This window comes from Gorilla gorilla, chromosome 9, assembly GCF_029281585.2.
Source record: "Gorilla gorilla gorilla isolate KB3781 chromosome 9, NHGRI_mGorGor1-v2.1_pri, whole genome shotgun sequence".
Taxonomy (NCBI): domain Eukaryota; kingdom Metazoa; phylum Chordata; class Mammalia; order Primates; family Hominidae; genus Gorilla; species Gorilla gorilla.
The window spans coordinates 21252099-21265049 of NC_073233.2; the positions used below are offsets into that span (position 1 = coordinate 21252099).

The window sequence follows — 12951 nt, forward strand, 5'->3', positions numbered from 1 at the left end:
TCATAGATGAAGAAAGTTAGATTCGAATAGGTTAAGCAGTTTTTTCACTGTTACACACTGAATTTTTGATTCAGAATACAACTTGCTGATTCATGACATTCTGAGTCAGGATTTAAAACTATAGGGCCAGCTTCTCAGACTTGTGTTCGGTTCACTATATCATGTTGCCTTTCACAGCAAGGGCAAACTTCTCTAGCTTCTTAAGTGTTCTTTTTTGAGGTAGAAATAAGTAGTTACAATTCTTATATGATTTTTTGATATTGTGTATCTACTATACTTAATAAATACATATATATATATACACACACACACACACATATAATTCATGATTCTTTGTGGTAATCACAAATATTGAAACCCATGGTTAGTTATATGTTTTTCTAGAAAGCATTTTTTAGAAAGGAAATTTAACCAATAGAGGTCCATATTATGGAATAAACTGATTTTAAAAAGAACTATTTGCTGAAATTTCTTTCTGTCATTTAGACAGGAAACAGTTTTAAGATAATTTGGTAAAAGCAAACAAAACAAGAAGTTTTAAAAATGCCTTCAGAACCTAAAATGATGTTGTTTTTCCAAAATAGGCAAATGATGTAAATAGTAATGGCATAGAATGGAGTAATGAAAATGATCGCCTCTTGGTATGCCAGGTGTGCATCAAACTGGCAGATATAAATGGCCCAGCAAAAGTTCGAGACTTGCATTTGAAATGGACAGAAGGCATTGTCAATGAATTTTATGAGCAGGTAAGTTGAAACCTGAGCTTGGTGGGATTTTTAAGAGCTGTCATGAGAAGACACTACTCTTTGGGTTTTGGATAGCTTTATTAAGTGTTTGAAATCTGAGTTGCTTTGACTGGGAAGGGTTAAAAATTGTTGCATTTGCTTTGGTTCTTAGTATTTTCTGTGTTCTGTTTGCCTTTGCTGTTAAAATTTTAAAAAATAACTTATTCCCTATCTTGAGTGAGCTGAATATACTCATGAGTCTACAGGTAACGCTGTTAGCAGCCGCAAATCCGAGTCTGCAGCAACCTCAATTCTTGCCCCCTCAGAAGAAAGAATTCAACTGAGGGGCATAAGGCAGAGGGAGAGACTGAAGCAAGTTTTAGATCAGAAATGAAAGTTTATTTAAAAGCTTTAGAACAAGAATGAAAGGAAGTAAAGTACACTTGGAAGAAGGCCAGGCGGGCAACCTAAGAGATCAAGTGCATGGTTTGACCTTTGACTTGGAGTCTTATACATTGGCATGCTTCCAGGGTTGTGTTACTTCTCCCAATTTGTCCTTTGAGGTGGCTGTCACATGTGCAGTGACCTGCCAGCACTTGGGAGGGGCCACATACACAGTGTGTTTACTGAAATTGTACTCATGCTCACTTGAGGCATTTTTCCCTTACCAGCCCAGTGTTCATGGAGGAAGGTCATATATCAATTAAACTCCACCATTTTGCCTCTTAGTGCACATGCTTGAGCCCACTCACCCACCTCCTGAGATCTTACCAGGAAGCTGCTGATCACCAGTTTGTATTGGGTGACTGCCTTTCCCTGGTGCCAGCTGTGACCAATTATTATTTTACAGAGACAGCTTAACCTATCACCTGATGGTCACCTGACATTTCTGATGGGGTTGGGGGTGGGCCCTCTCCTGCTCTGCCCATGTCTGCCTGACTACTTTCTATAACAAGTCTAGACTACATTATGATTCCAAGGTCTCTTTCAACCCTGAGATTCTGTAACCTAGAAGAATTTATTTCCAGATGAAGTGGTTTTTAAGTTATTCAGGGTGTGCTCAGAATATATTTAAAGAATATCAATCCATTTTCAATTCTGCTATAAAAAGACTAACTCCCTGCCATAGGAACATCAACTGGGAAGAAATCCGGACAGAGGGCTACAAAATGGAGAGAATAGACACTTAGTGGTTCTCAAGGATTCAAAGATATAAGCATGCTCTTTTGTTCTTAAATCTTTTTTTGAGACAGAGGCTTGCTCTGTTGCCTAGGCTGTAGTGCAGTGGCGCGATCTCGGCTCACTGCAACCTCTGCCACCTGGGTTCAAGCGATTCTCTTGCTTCAGGCTCCTGAGTAGCTGGGATTACAGGTGCACGCCACCATGCCTGGCTAATTTTTGTATTTTTAGTAGAGATGGGGTTTCACCATGTTGGTCAGGTTGGTCTCGAACTCCTGACCTCATGATCCGCCCACCTCGGCCTCCCAAAGTGTTGGGATTACAGACATAAGCCACTGTGCCTGGCTGTTCTTAAATCTTTAATTTTTTTTTTTTAATTATTCTTTAAGTTCTGGGACACATGTGCAGAAGGTGCAGTTTTGTTATGTAGGTATACACGTGCCATGGTGGTTTGCTGCACCCATCAACCTGTCATCTACATTAGGTATTTCTCCTGATGCTATCCCTCCTCTAGCCCCCCACCCCCTAACAGGCCCCCATGTGTGATATTCCCCTCCCTGTGTCCACGTGTTCTCATTGTTCAACTCCCACTTATGAGTGAGAACATGCGGTATCTGGTTTTCTGTTTCTGTTTTTGCTGAGAATGATGGTTTCCAGCTTCATCTATGTACCTGCAAAGGACATGAACTCATCCTTTTTTATAACTGCATAGTATTCCATGGTATATATGTGCCACATTTTCTTTATCCAGTCTATCATTAATGGGCATTTGGGTTAGTTCCAAGTCTTTGAAAAGCGTTCCTATTTCTCCACATCCTCTCCAGCATCTGTTGTTTCCTGACTTTCTAATGATCGCCATTCCAACTGGCATAAGAGGTTATCCCATTGTGGTTTTTATTTGCATTTCTCTAATGACTAGTAATGATGAGCTTTTTTCATATGTTTGTTGGCTACATAAATGTCCCACGATGCATAATCATTAGATTCCCCAAGGTTGAAATGAAGGAAAAAATGTTAAGGGCAGCCAGAGAGAAAGGTTGGGTTACTCACAAAGGGAAGCCCATCAGACTACCAGTGTATCTCTCTGCAGAAACCCTACAAGCCAGAAGACAGTGGGGGCCAATATTCAACATTCTTAAACAAAAGAATTCTCAACCCAGAATTTCATATCCAGCCAAACTAAGCTTCATAAGCGAAAGAGAAATAAAATCCTTTACACGCAAGCAAATGCTGAGAGATTTTGTCACCACCAGGCCTGCCTTACAAGAACCCCTGAAGGACACACTAAATATGGAAAGGAAAAACCGATAATAGCCACCTCAAAAACATACCAAATTGTAAAGACCATCGACACTATGAAGAAACCACATCAACTAACGGGCAAAATTAACCTGCTAGCATCATAATGACAGGATCAAATTCATACATAACAGTATTAGCCTTAAATGTAAATGGGGTAAATGCCCCAATTAAAAGGCACAGACTGGCAAATTGGATAAAGAGTCAAGACCCATCAGTGTGCTGTATTCAGGAGACCCATCTCACGTGCAGACACACATAGGCTCAAAATAAAGGGATGGAGAAAGATTTACCAAGCAAATGGAAAGCGAAAAAAAAGCAGGGGTTGCAATCCTAGTTTCTGATGAAACAGACTTGAAACCAACACAGACAGAAAAAGACCAAGAAGGGCATTAAATAATGGTAAAGAGATCAATGCATCAAGAACAGCTAACTATCCTAAATATATATGCACCCAATACAGGAGCACCCAGATTCATAAAGCAAGTTTTTAGAGACCTACAAGGAGACTCAGACTCCCACAAAATAATAGTGGGAGATTTTAACACCCCACTGTCAATATTAGACAGATCAAGACAGAAAATTAACAAGGATATTCAGGACTTGAACTCAGCTCTGGACCAAGTGGACCTAATAGACATCTACAGAACTCTCCACCCCAAATCAACAGAATATACATTCTTCTCAGCACCACATCGCACTTGTTCTAAAATTGACCACATAATTGGAAGTAAAACACTCCTCAGCAAATGTAAAAGAATGGAAATCATAACAAACAGTCTCTCAGACCACAGTGCAATCAAATTAGAACTCAGGATTAGGAAACTCACTCAAAACTGCACAACGACATGGAAACTGAACAACTTGCTCCTGAATGACTACTGGGTAGATAACGAAATTAAGGCACAACGACATGGAAACAGAACAACCTGCTCCTGAATGACTACCGGGTAAATAACGAAATTAAGGCAGAAATAAATAGACACAATGTACCAGAATCTCTGGGACACAGCTAAAGCAGTGTTTAGAGGGAAATTTATAGCACTAAAATGCCCACAGGAGAAAGCAGGAAAGATCTAAAATCGACACCCTAGCATCACAATTAAAAGAACTAGAGAAGCAAGAGCAAACAAATTCAAAAGCTAGCAGAAGACAAGAAATAACTAAGATCAGAGTAGAACTGAAGGAGATAGAGACACAGAAAACCCTTCAAAAAAATCAATGAATCCAGGAGCTGGTTTTTTGAAAAGATTAACAAAATAGACCGCTAGCTAGACTAATAAAGAAAAGAGAGAAGAATCAGATAGACACAATAAAAAATGATAAAGGGGGATATCACCACTGATCCCACAGAAATACAAACTACTATCAGAGAATACTATAAAATTTTTGGCATTAAAATAATCTTTCCACTTTGCTGAATCTGCCATTTTTTGGGGTCCCGTTTTGAGGCTTCCTACAAGGTAGGAGTGCACTGATTTCCTGACATGCCTAACATTTTGTTATCTCCAAAATAGCAAATACACCTTATTGGCTTTGGAATTACATTCCTTAGGAATCCTTGTTGGCCCTAATTATCAGGAAAGGTCAACATATCTACTAGGTGAGGGCTTTCTTAACATGAGTGGAAAGTGGAAGTAATTGAGCCTATATAACCATGCACCTGGTATACTTTGTTACTTCCAGATTGTATTGAAAATGTGCAATGTTTTACACCCACCAGCTAAACATCCCAGCATAATAATGTATACTCTGCTGTTTATAAGTTACAAAATGCCATACTGTATAATCATGGAAAGATTATTAATATTTTACTATTATCTGATATATTTAAATTATATTTAATTTGGGGTAGTAAATGGCTATATTTACCTAATTTGTAAGATTATACTATGCAGTTTGCATATTCTCATTCTCAGTGATAATTGAAACTTGCTTTAGAGCTCGCCCATGGATCTCATGTTTACAAGAGGAATTTTATGCTAGGGAAAATGTTATCTTTATATTATATGTATAAATGGGTAATAAAAAAATAATAGTGTATGTCAATTTTAGAAAATTCACTAGTTCAGTGAGAGAACATTAGAAATATTCATTTAGATCCCGCATATCATTTTAAAAGCATATAGAATTAATACTTATTAAGCAAACCTGGAAGCCATGCCTGAGGTTGAATCCTGGCTTCTCTTCCTTATCTCCAATACGACTTTGGTTGGGTAAGTTACTTAACCTCTCTGTGCCAGTTTCCTCATTGATAAAATAGGAATGATGGTACCTACCTCATAAGGTTTCTGTGAGGATTAAATGAACTAATATATGTAGACTTCTTAGAGTAGTTTCTGATACATAAGTGCTCAATAAATGTTAACTATTATAATTTCATATATATCACTAAAAACAATATGTTATCTCAGAGAGTTTCACTTAATCTAAGTGTCATTATTCAATATCAAAGCAGGAAAATGTCATCTGATACCCTCCCACTTATGAAAGTTTTAATCATCCCTCATCAGAACTAAACTTCTTTCTCATTCTGGTTATGCTATTAAACTTTCTTCAGATATTGATGTAAAATTCTAACCATGCCCAACTTTTTTTTTATTATACTAATTATACTGTCTTTAGATGCCTACAGCCATTTAACTGCCATGGACTTAGAAAAGCCAAACTCCTGGGTTATATCTGTGAAATTACACAGTCCTATAGATAAACCCAACTGTTTTTGGAAAAATATCAATTGTTTTCTTCCTCATAGACAATAATCTCGTAAAAGATTTCTAATCATGGGACAGTTAATCACGGGGACAGTTTCTGGTTGTTTCCTCAGAGTTATGTTGGCTCATTACAGAACAGACACTCCTTACCTGCAGAATTTGTACATTGTGGGGAGTAATTTATCCCAAACCAGTTCAGACACTAGGACTAAAATGTTAATAGTACCATTTGGAGAATGCTCAGTACTTGCTAAACACTTTATATTAATATTTCCTTTAATCTCATCATAGCATCCCTATTAGGTAGATTATTATTCAGATTTTACACACAGTGCATTTGTACATAGAGCTTGCCCAACACCAAACAGGTAGTAGTCTGATCTCAAATTAAGCCCTAGAAGCCACAGTGGGAGAGTACCAGAAGGCAGGCCGTTGGGGATCTAGCCCCAGGATCCTCACCTCAATCGTGGTAGCTCTACTTTATTTGTTTTTCATATTAGGTTTTCTGATTTCGAATCATTAGAGAGTTCTGTTGTTAAAAAAAAAAGGGGGGTGGAGGTAGTGTTATTGAAAAGCACTTGCAAAATGCAGCTCTGTACATTTGAGATATAACTACAACAAAAATGTTTCTATTATGCTTTTGCCCCTAGATAAAGAGAATCCATAATTGACACTATGGAATTTTGCAGTTTGTTAGTAAAATATCTGATACTTATTTTAATAGATCTGTATGTTTCTTATTAACTGAGTATCAGCCATACTGGTTGATGTGAACAGAATGTGAGAATAAAGTTTTGTTTAGGATTTCTCAATGTTGAATTCTTACAGTTGAAATGATTGATGCTTATTCATAAATATTTTGATATAGATTGTTTATTTTTAAAAAACTCAAGATAATTTTAACAGCAAAGCTCAGTGGTGGTTCTTTCACCAGTTAAAAATGTACTTTTCTTTTTAAAATATGCAGGGAGATGAAGAAGCAAATCTTGGTCTGCCCATCAGTCCATTCATGGATCGTTCTTCTCCTCAACTAGCAAAACTCCAAGAATCTTTTATCACCCACATAGTGGGTCCCCTGTGTAACTCCTATGATGCTGCTGGTTTGCTACCAGGTCAGTGGATAGAAGCAGAAGAGGATAATGATACTGAAAGTGGTGATGATGAAGACGGTGAAGAATTAGATACAGAAGATGAAGAAATGGAAAACAATCTAAATCCAAGTAAGAATATAGGGACATTATAATTTATTTAATGTTACAGGTTGAGTATTCCAAGTCTGAAAATCTGAAATATGAAATGCTCCAAAATCCAAATTTTTTTGAGTGCCAGCATGGTGCTCAAAGGAAATATTCATTGGGACACTTGGATTTCAGATTTTTCAATTAGGGGTGCTAAATATAATGCAAATATTCCAAAATCAGAAACACTTCTGGTCTCAAGCATTTTGAATAGGGATATTCAACCTTTAATAACTGCATATATCCATTTAACTTAGATTTGGAACTTTGTTTCTCAGATACAGATTCAGCAGTCATTACATTGAGTAACCACTATCTAAATGTTCAGATTCAACAGTCATGTTTTGAGTAACTTCTATATGCCGGGTACTGGGTGAATACTGTCATACAACAAGCATTCTTATTCTTATTTAATTAAAGTAACATCTCTTGAGGTGTTGTCCTCCAGCCAGTACTCTTCACAGTATCTGTGCATGCACGATAGGGCCATCACCACATCTGAACATATGTGAGGTGGATCCTCATGGCAAGTCCTCCTTCATGTCACTCCTTTTCACACATCTCCCCCAATCCCACTGGGCAGCTGAGGAGCACAACTTCCATAGCAGCCTACTAATCTGCTGTTCACATAGACCTGAGAAATAGATCAAAACAGTGGGGGGGAGGGGGGAGGGGGGAAGGAAAACATACATTCCCTGGCTGTAGAGGGAGAGCCAAGTTTTGTGGCATTATGAATTTGAGTTACCAAACTGTAATGACATACTTTCCTGTATAAGACAATTAGTATAAATGGAAAATGAAATGAAAATTATCACTTTGTAATTATGAATGAAATCAGTTATTTGCTCATTTTAAAGTAGAATTTAAATTATACCTACATAAGTATTGTTTTGATTTTCAAGCATGCAATAAATCAGACCAGATAGGAAAACTACAAAGAACCTCCCACTGCAACACACACATGCCTTGTATTTAGGATTAGCATGGCAAATCCTATTAAAATGTATTTAAAATTCTTTTTTTAAAAAAATGGCATTAGCATCTGAAGGTTGACTGACTTCTAGAAATTATACTCCCCCATCTCTACTAAAAATACAAAAATATGCTGGAAATGGTGGCGGGCGCCTGTAGTCCCAGCTACTAGGGAGGCTGAGGCAGGAGAATGGAGTGAACCCATGAGGCGGCGGTTCCAGTGAGCTGAGATTGTGCCACTGCACTCCAGCCTGGGCGACAGAGCAAGACTCCATCTCAAAAAAAAAAAAATTGTACTCATCAAAATGTTGGTAATTGTGTTTAATTCAATACATAAGATGCTCTTAAAGGTTGGTTTTTAACTTTGGGTTATTTTCATTTGAAATTTCAGCACGCTTCTTACCTCTCCACCATACCCAGCCAGTTTTCCCTAAACCTCTTCTCTATTTTGTTTTTATCCATAACAATACCATCTAACATATTCCTGTTTTGCTTCTTTCTGTTTTCGTAGCTCTTTCCACTAGAATCTGAACACCATAACGCAGGGATTATTTTTATAGTACTATTTCATTATATTATTTTTATTATACTATTATTTTATAGTACTGTTTACTTTTATAATCCCAGTGCTTAGATACCTAGAATAGGCACTTAATATTTGTTGAATGATTAAATCATATTGCTATGATTAGAATATATTTATTTTAAATTTCACAGAACCACCAAGAAGGAAAAGCAGACGGCGAATATTTTGTCAGCTAATGCACCACCTCACTGAAAACCACAAGATATGGAAGGAAATCGTAGAGGAAGAAGAAAAATGTAAAGCTGATGGGAATAAACTGCAGGTGGAGAATTCCTCCTTACCTCAAGCAGATGAGATTCAGGTAATTGAAGAGGCAGATGAAGAGGAAGAGCGACAGTTTGAGTAAAAGAAAAGTCATATTGAAGAAGCCCAGAGGGCTGTGCCCAGGGGCAGAAATCATTGCCTAGTGTTCACCGGCTGACTCTCAACTGACCATTCCCATGTGGACAGGCCTTAATACTGTGAGAGGATCCTTGCTCTGCTGGCAGTTTCCCACTCCTATGCACTTTCACAGGAACTAGAAAACTATTCTTAAACCAAAAATACCATCCGTGTTGACCCATGTTGCAGAGCCCTTACTTAAATCCTTCACTGGTGTATGAATACTTTGTCATAATGCTGCTTTGCTGGGTAGTGAGCTCTTATTTTTCACTGGGGGTCAGCTATAACTAAAAACTCAAGTGACATATTTCAGTTACCAAAGTGGCCAGAACTTTTTGCTTTTATGAAAATAGATTCATATTGTATTTCCCAGTGTGTCTTTTATGTCTTTGAATGTTTTGGAGAAAAGTCTATGCCTGTCTAAAAATGAATCCAGTGTTGCCTTTCTGAGGGATTTCTGCTCAATGCAATACACTGTTCAGTGCTATTCTCCCAGCTAGGTTTATCCATGAAGGACTGAGTGACCTTTGTTGTATTTAACAAAATCCAGGTGCATCAATTTCTGATGCTTTTTACTATTGTGTATTATCTACTATGTGTGTTTTATTTCTGCTGAGAGTATTCAGGTTTGCCATGGACATCAGAAGTTTGAATTCCAGTCTTATCTTATGTTCCATGGCTGAATTTTAAAGCTGTTTAGGTTTAACAATGAAGGGATTTATTCTTTAGTCAAAATTGTTGTTTTTACTCTAGCTCAGGATTCGTATTTTTAAAGATTTAGTTAATATAAACACAGCACAGATTTGTCAGAAGAAAAAAAATTTGCTGTAATACCAAAACTAATCTCATCAAAGATAAAGAAAAAAAGAAATATAGTGAGCCCTAAAGGACACATACATTGAATAAATAATTGGAACATGTGGTTATCTTTAGATCCACATCTTAGCTGTCATTTGTTCACTCTAAAACTGATGTTCATCTTTCTGTTAATTTCCCTCTGCCTCAAGACTACATGACAGAAATGACCTATCACTACTTATTATTTCTGAAGCCTAACTGCAAGACTGATTTCTGAGAACAAGTAAATAACTGGAATACTTATTTTTCATATAAAAATCTAAATATGTTAATAAATCATTTCATACAAAAGTACATTATTAAATAACCACATTATTAAAATAATTGCAAGAAGATGGACCATATTTACAATGTTTTGTAAACTTGCTAGTGTGTGGATATGTACCCTACTTGTGAAATACATTTGAAGATATAAAGAGCAGCCAAAATGATGGCAAAATGGTAGGCTAGTATTTTCTATTATTATTGGAGACCATATCATATTTTGGATTCATGCAATTTTGCACACAGTGAAACCATTAATTTTCCAAGGTAATTCCTTTAGAATATGGTATTGGCATGCAGTTTCTTACTTATCTAGAATATTTAGCTTATCTGAAAGATATCAATTTAAGATCTCTGGAAGTGTTAGAATTTTTGATCCTTCACAGTGTCAGTATTTAATGAATCAGTAAGCTTTATTTATTAGACATGTTGAGTGAGTGCTGAGTTCCTTGCTGCCACTTTTGTTACCATTGTCACACACTATTTGTAAACCAGTCCCACCACTTATTACTAATTAATACAATTTTGACTGATAATTTATATTTGCACTTACAATATATATATCCTGTCCTTATATTTCTCTAGAGTACATTTTCCATCATGTTTAAGTGTATTTCTGCTATTATTTCCTCTCCTGCAGAATACATACAAGTGTATGTGTATAAAGTCATACATGTACAAGCATGCATATTGAGATTGAATCACATTTCCATACTGTCTGTTATTTTATTGGGTTTTATATTGGGTTTCTTTAGTTTATGTTGTTTTCTCAAAAGAAGCATTTTAAATTACGAATACTGGACTTATTGGATTTAATTATAAATCCAATTACTACTGGAAACTCATTTTTACATAATATAGTCCTTAAATTATTTAACCCTTGCTAAGTAATTGACATATGTAACAATAACTAGCCTAAAGAAACCCAAAAAAGTATCTCTCCCGAGCTGAAACTTAAAAATTCGTAAGTGTAAGAAAGAATGTGAGAATATATTAAATGCACACTGTACCATTAGATGAAATCTTACTTGAGAAATTGCCATAAGCCATATTACAGATCTTACTTTGATTGCTACTGAATCAGATTAATTTCTTGTTATAATAATTTTCATCATAAATTTTCTATTTTTAAAGCCGCTGGTACTAGAAATATTCTTTTAATGCTATATCTATGTACCTACTGACACATTTTTCTCCATAAAAGTACTTTTAAAAATTACTTCATGATTTGAAAGCTGTTTCCTGCTATTATTTCATTACTTACTTTGTTGGTGCTATTGACTTTTTCTACTTATTTTTACAAGAAACCTGGAGATTCTGGCTTAAGTCATCAGAAATTCTCTGTATCTAGATTGCATCATCTCATAGAAACACACTTCACAAAAGAGATGAATAGATACAACTCTGGTTCCTTCATTATAGTTGCCAGATTAATATAAGCTGCTCTAGAGTGTGTAGGGGATAGGAGTGGCAGGTGGAGCAGAAATGAATCACTTCTCAAAGGAAGGTGACTTTTAAACTCAGAACTGAAGAATTAAAGACTTAGCTCAGAAATGATTGCTTGTAGAGAGAGAATAACAGCATGTACAGAGGCCAGAAGAGAAAGCATCCCCACACTGGATAAGCCAAAAGAGATTTAGGGTGGCTGGAAGATAGAGCACAAGAAGAGGGAGTGGTAGAGAGATGGTGGTTAATGAAGGGCCTTGTAAAACATGACATGCCACTTAAACTTTATTCCTAAAGGAAATGGGAACCAATGGAAAACTTTCAATCTGGAAGAATAACATGATTAGATTTACATTTTATGAGGATCAAATAGCATACTTCAGTTGTCCCTTGTTATACGTGGGGGATTGGTTCTAGGACCTCCTCAGCTATAAAAATCTTCACATATTCAATTCTCACAGTCAACCCTATGGAACCTGCAGATACAAAAAGCTGGCCCTCTCTATACGAGGGTTACGCATCCCACCAATACTATATTTTCATCTGCATTTGGTTGCGGATGCAGAACCTGCCAATGCAGAGCCAACTATATTTACTGAAAAACTCCACATATAAGTGGACCCATGGAGTTCGAGCCCATGTTGTTCAAGGGTCAACTGTATTTTGAATGGTTTAAAACTATTGTTTTGGACTGAGTTCCTGCACCTAGGCCCCAGTAGACCAGACCAAAGCAAAATGGAGTCACTCATACTAAATGCCACACAATCAAACTGAAACTTTAAGGAAATAGGTAGATCCCCAGACTAGTTTTTCCTCAAAACAGGAGATTCCAGTCTATCTGAGCATAATCAATGAAGTCCCCTCTGCTTTAAACTGTACAAAGAAGATGTAATCTGAAGTAACCTAATGATAACCAATCAGTTTTTATTTTTCTATTATTCTTTGTTCCCATCCTTACAAAACCCACTGTTCTGCCATTACCCAGTGGGAACTTCATTCTATTTTGTAGAATGAAAGTTACCTGATACATGAATCTAGAATAAAAGCCAATTAGATCTGTAACTAATTTGTTGTTAATTTTGTCTTTTGACAGAATGGCAGAGCAAGATTTAGACATAGGGAGTGCTTGGTGATATTGACTGGAATAGATTGTGGACCACAGGGACATGAACAGAGTTATGATTTAAGATAGAGTTGGTATGGGGGTAAGAAAGATAATAAGGGTGGCTCCCAGATTTCTGATTTAGACAGCTGTCAATATCATTCACTGAGATAGGGTATATCAGAGA

At 36.6% G+C, this 12951-nt stretch overlaps 1 protein-coding gene across 2 annotated transcripts in view; it reads left to right on the forward strand.

Annotated features, from left to right (window-relative positions):
- The window catches only part of PDE3B (phosphodiesterase 3B), a 220183-nt gene extending 208748 nt beyond the window's left edge, over positions 1-11435 (forward strand). For both annotated transcript variants that reach the window (XM_004050742.5, XM_055355866.2), the window contains 3 exons: positions 585-746; positions 6885-7137; positions 8845-11435. In XM_004050742.5, coding sequence (XP_004050790.5) covers positions 585-746; positions 6885-7137; positions 8845-9059 — 630 coding nt within the window. In that variant the 3' untranslated portion in view covers positions 9060-11435. The remainder of the gene's footprint in view (positions 1-584; positions 747-6884; positions 7138-8844) is intronic.
- The last annotated feature ends 1516 nt before the right edge of the window (positions 11436-12951 follow it).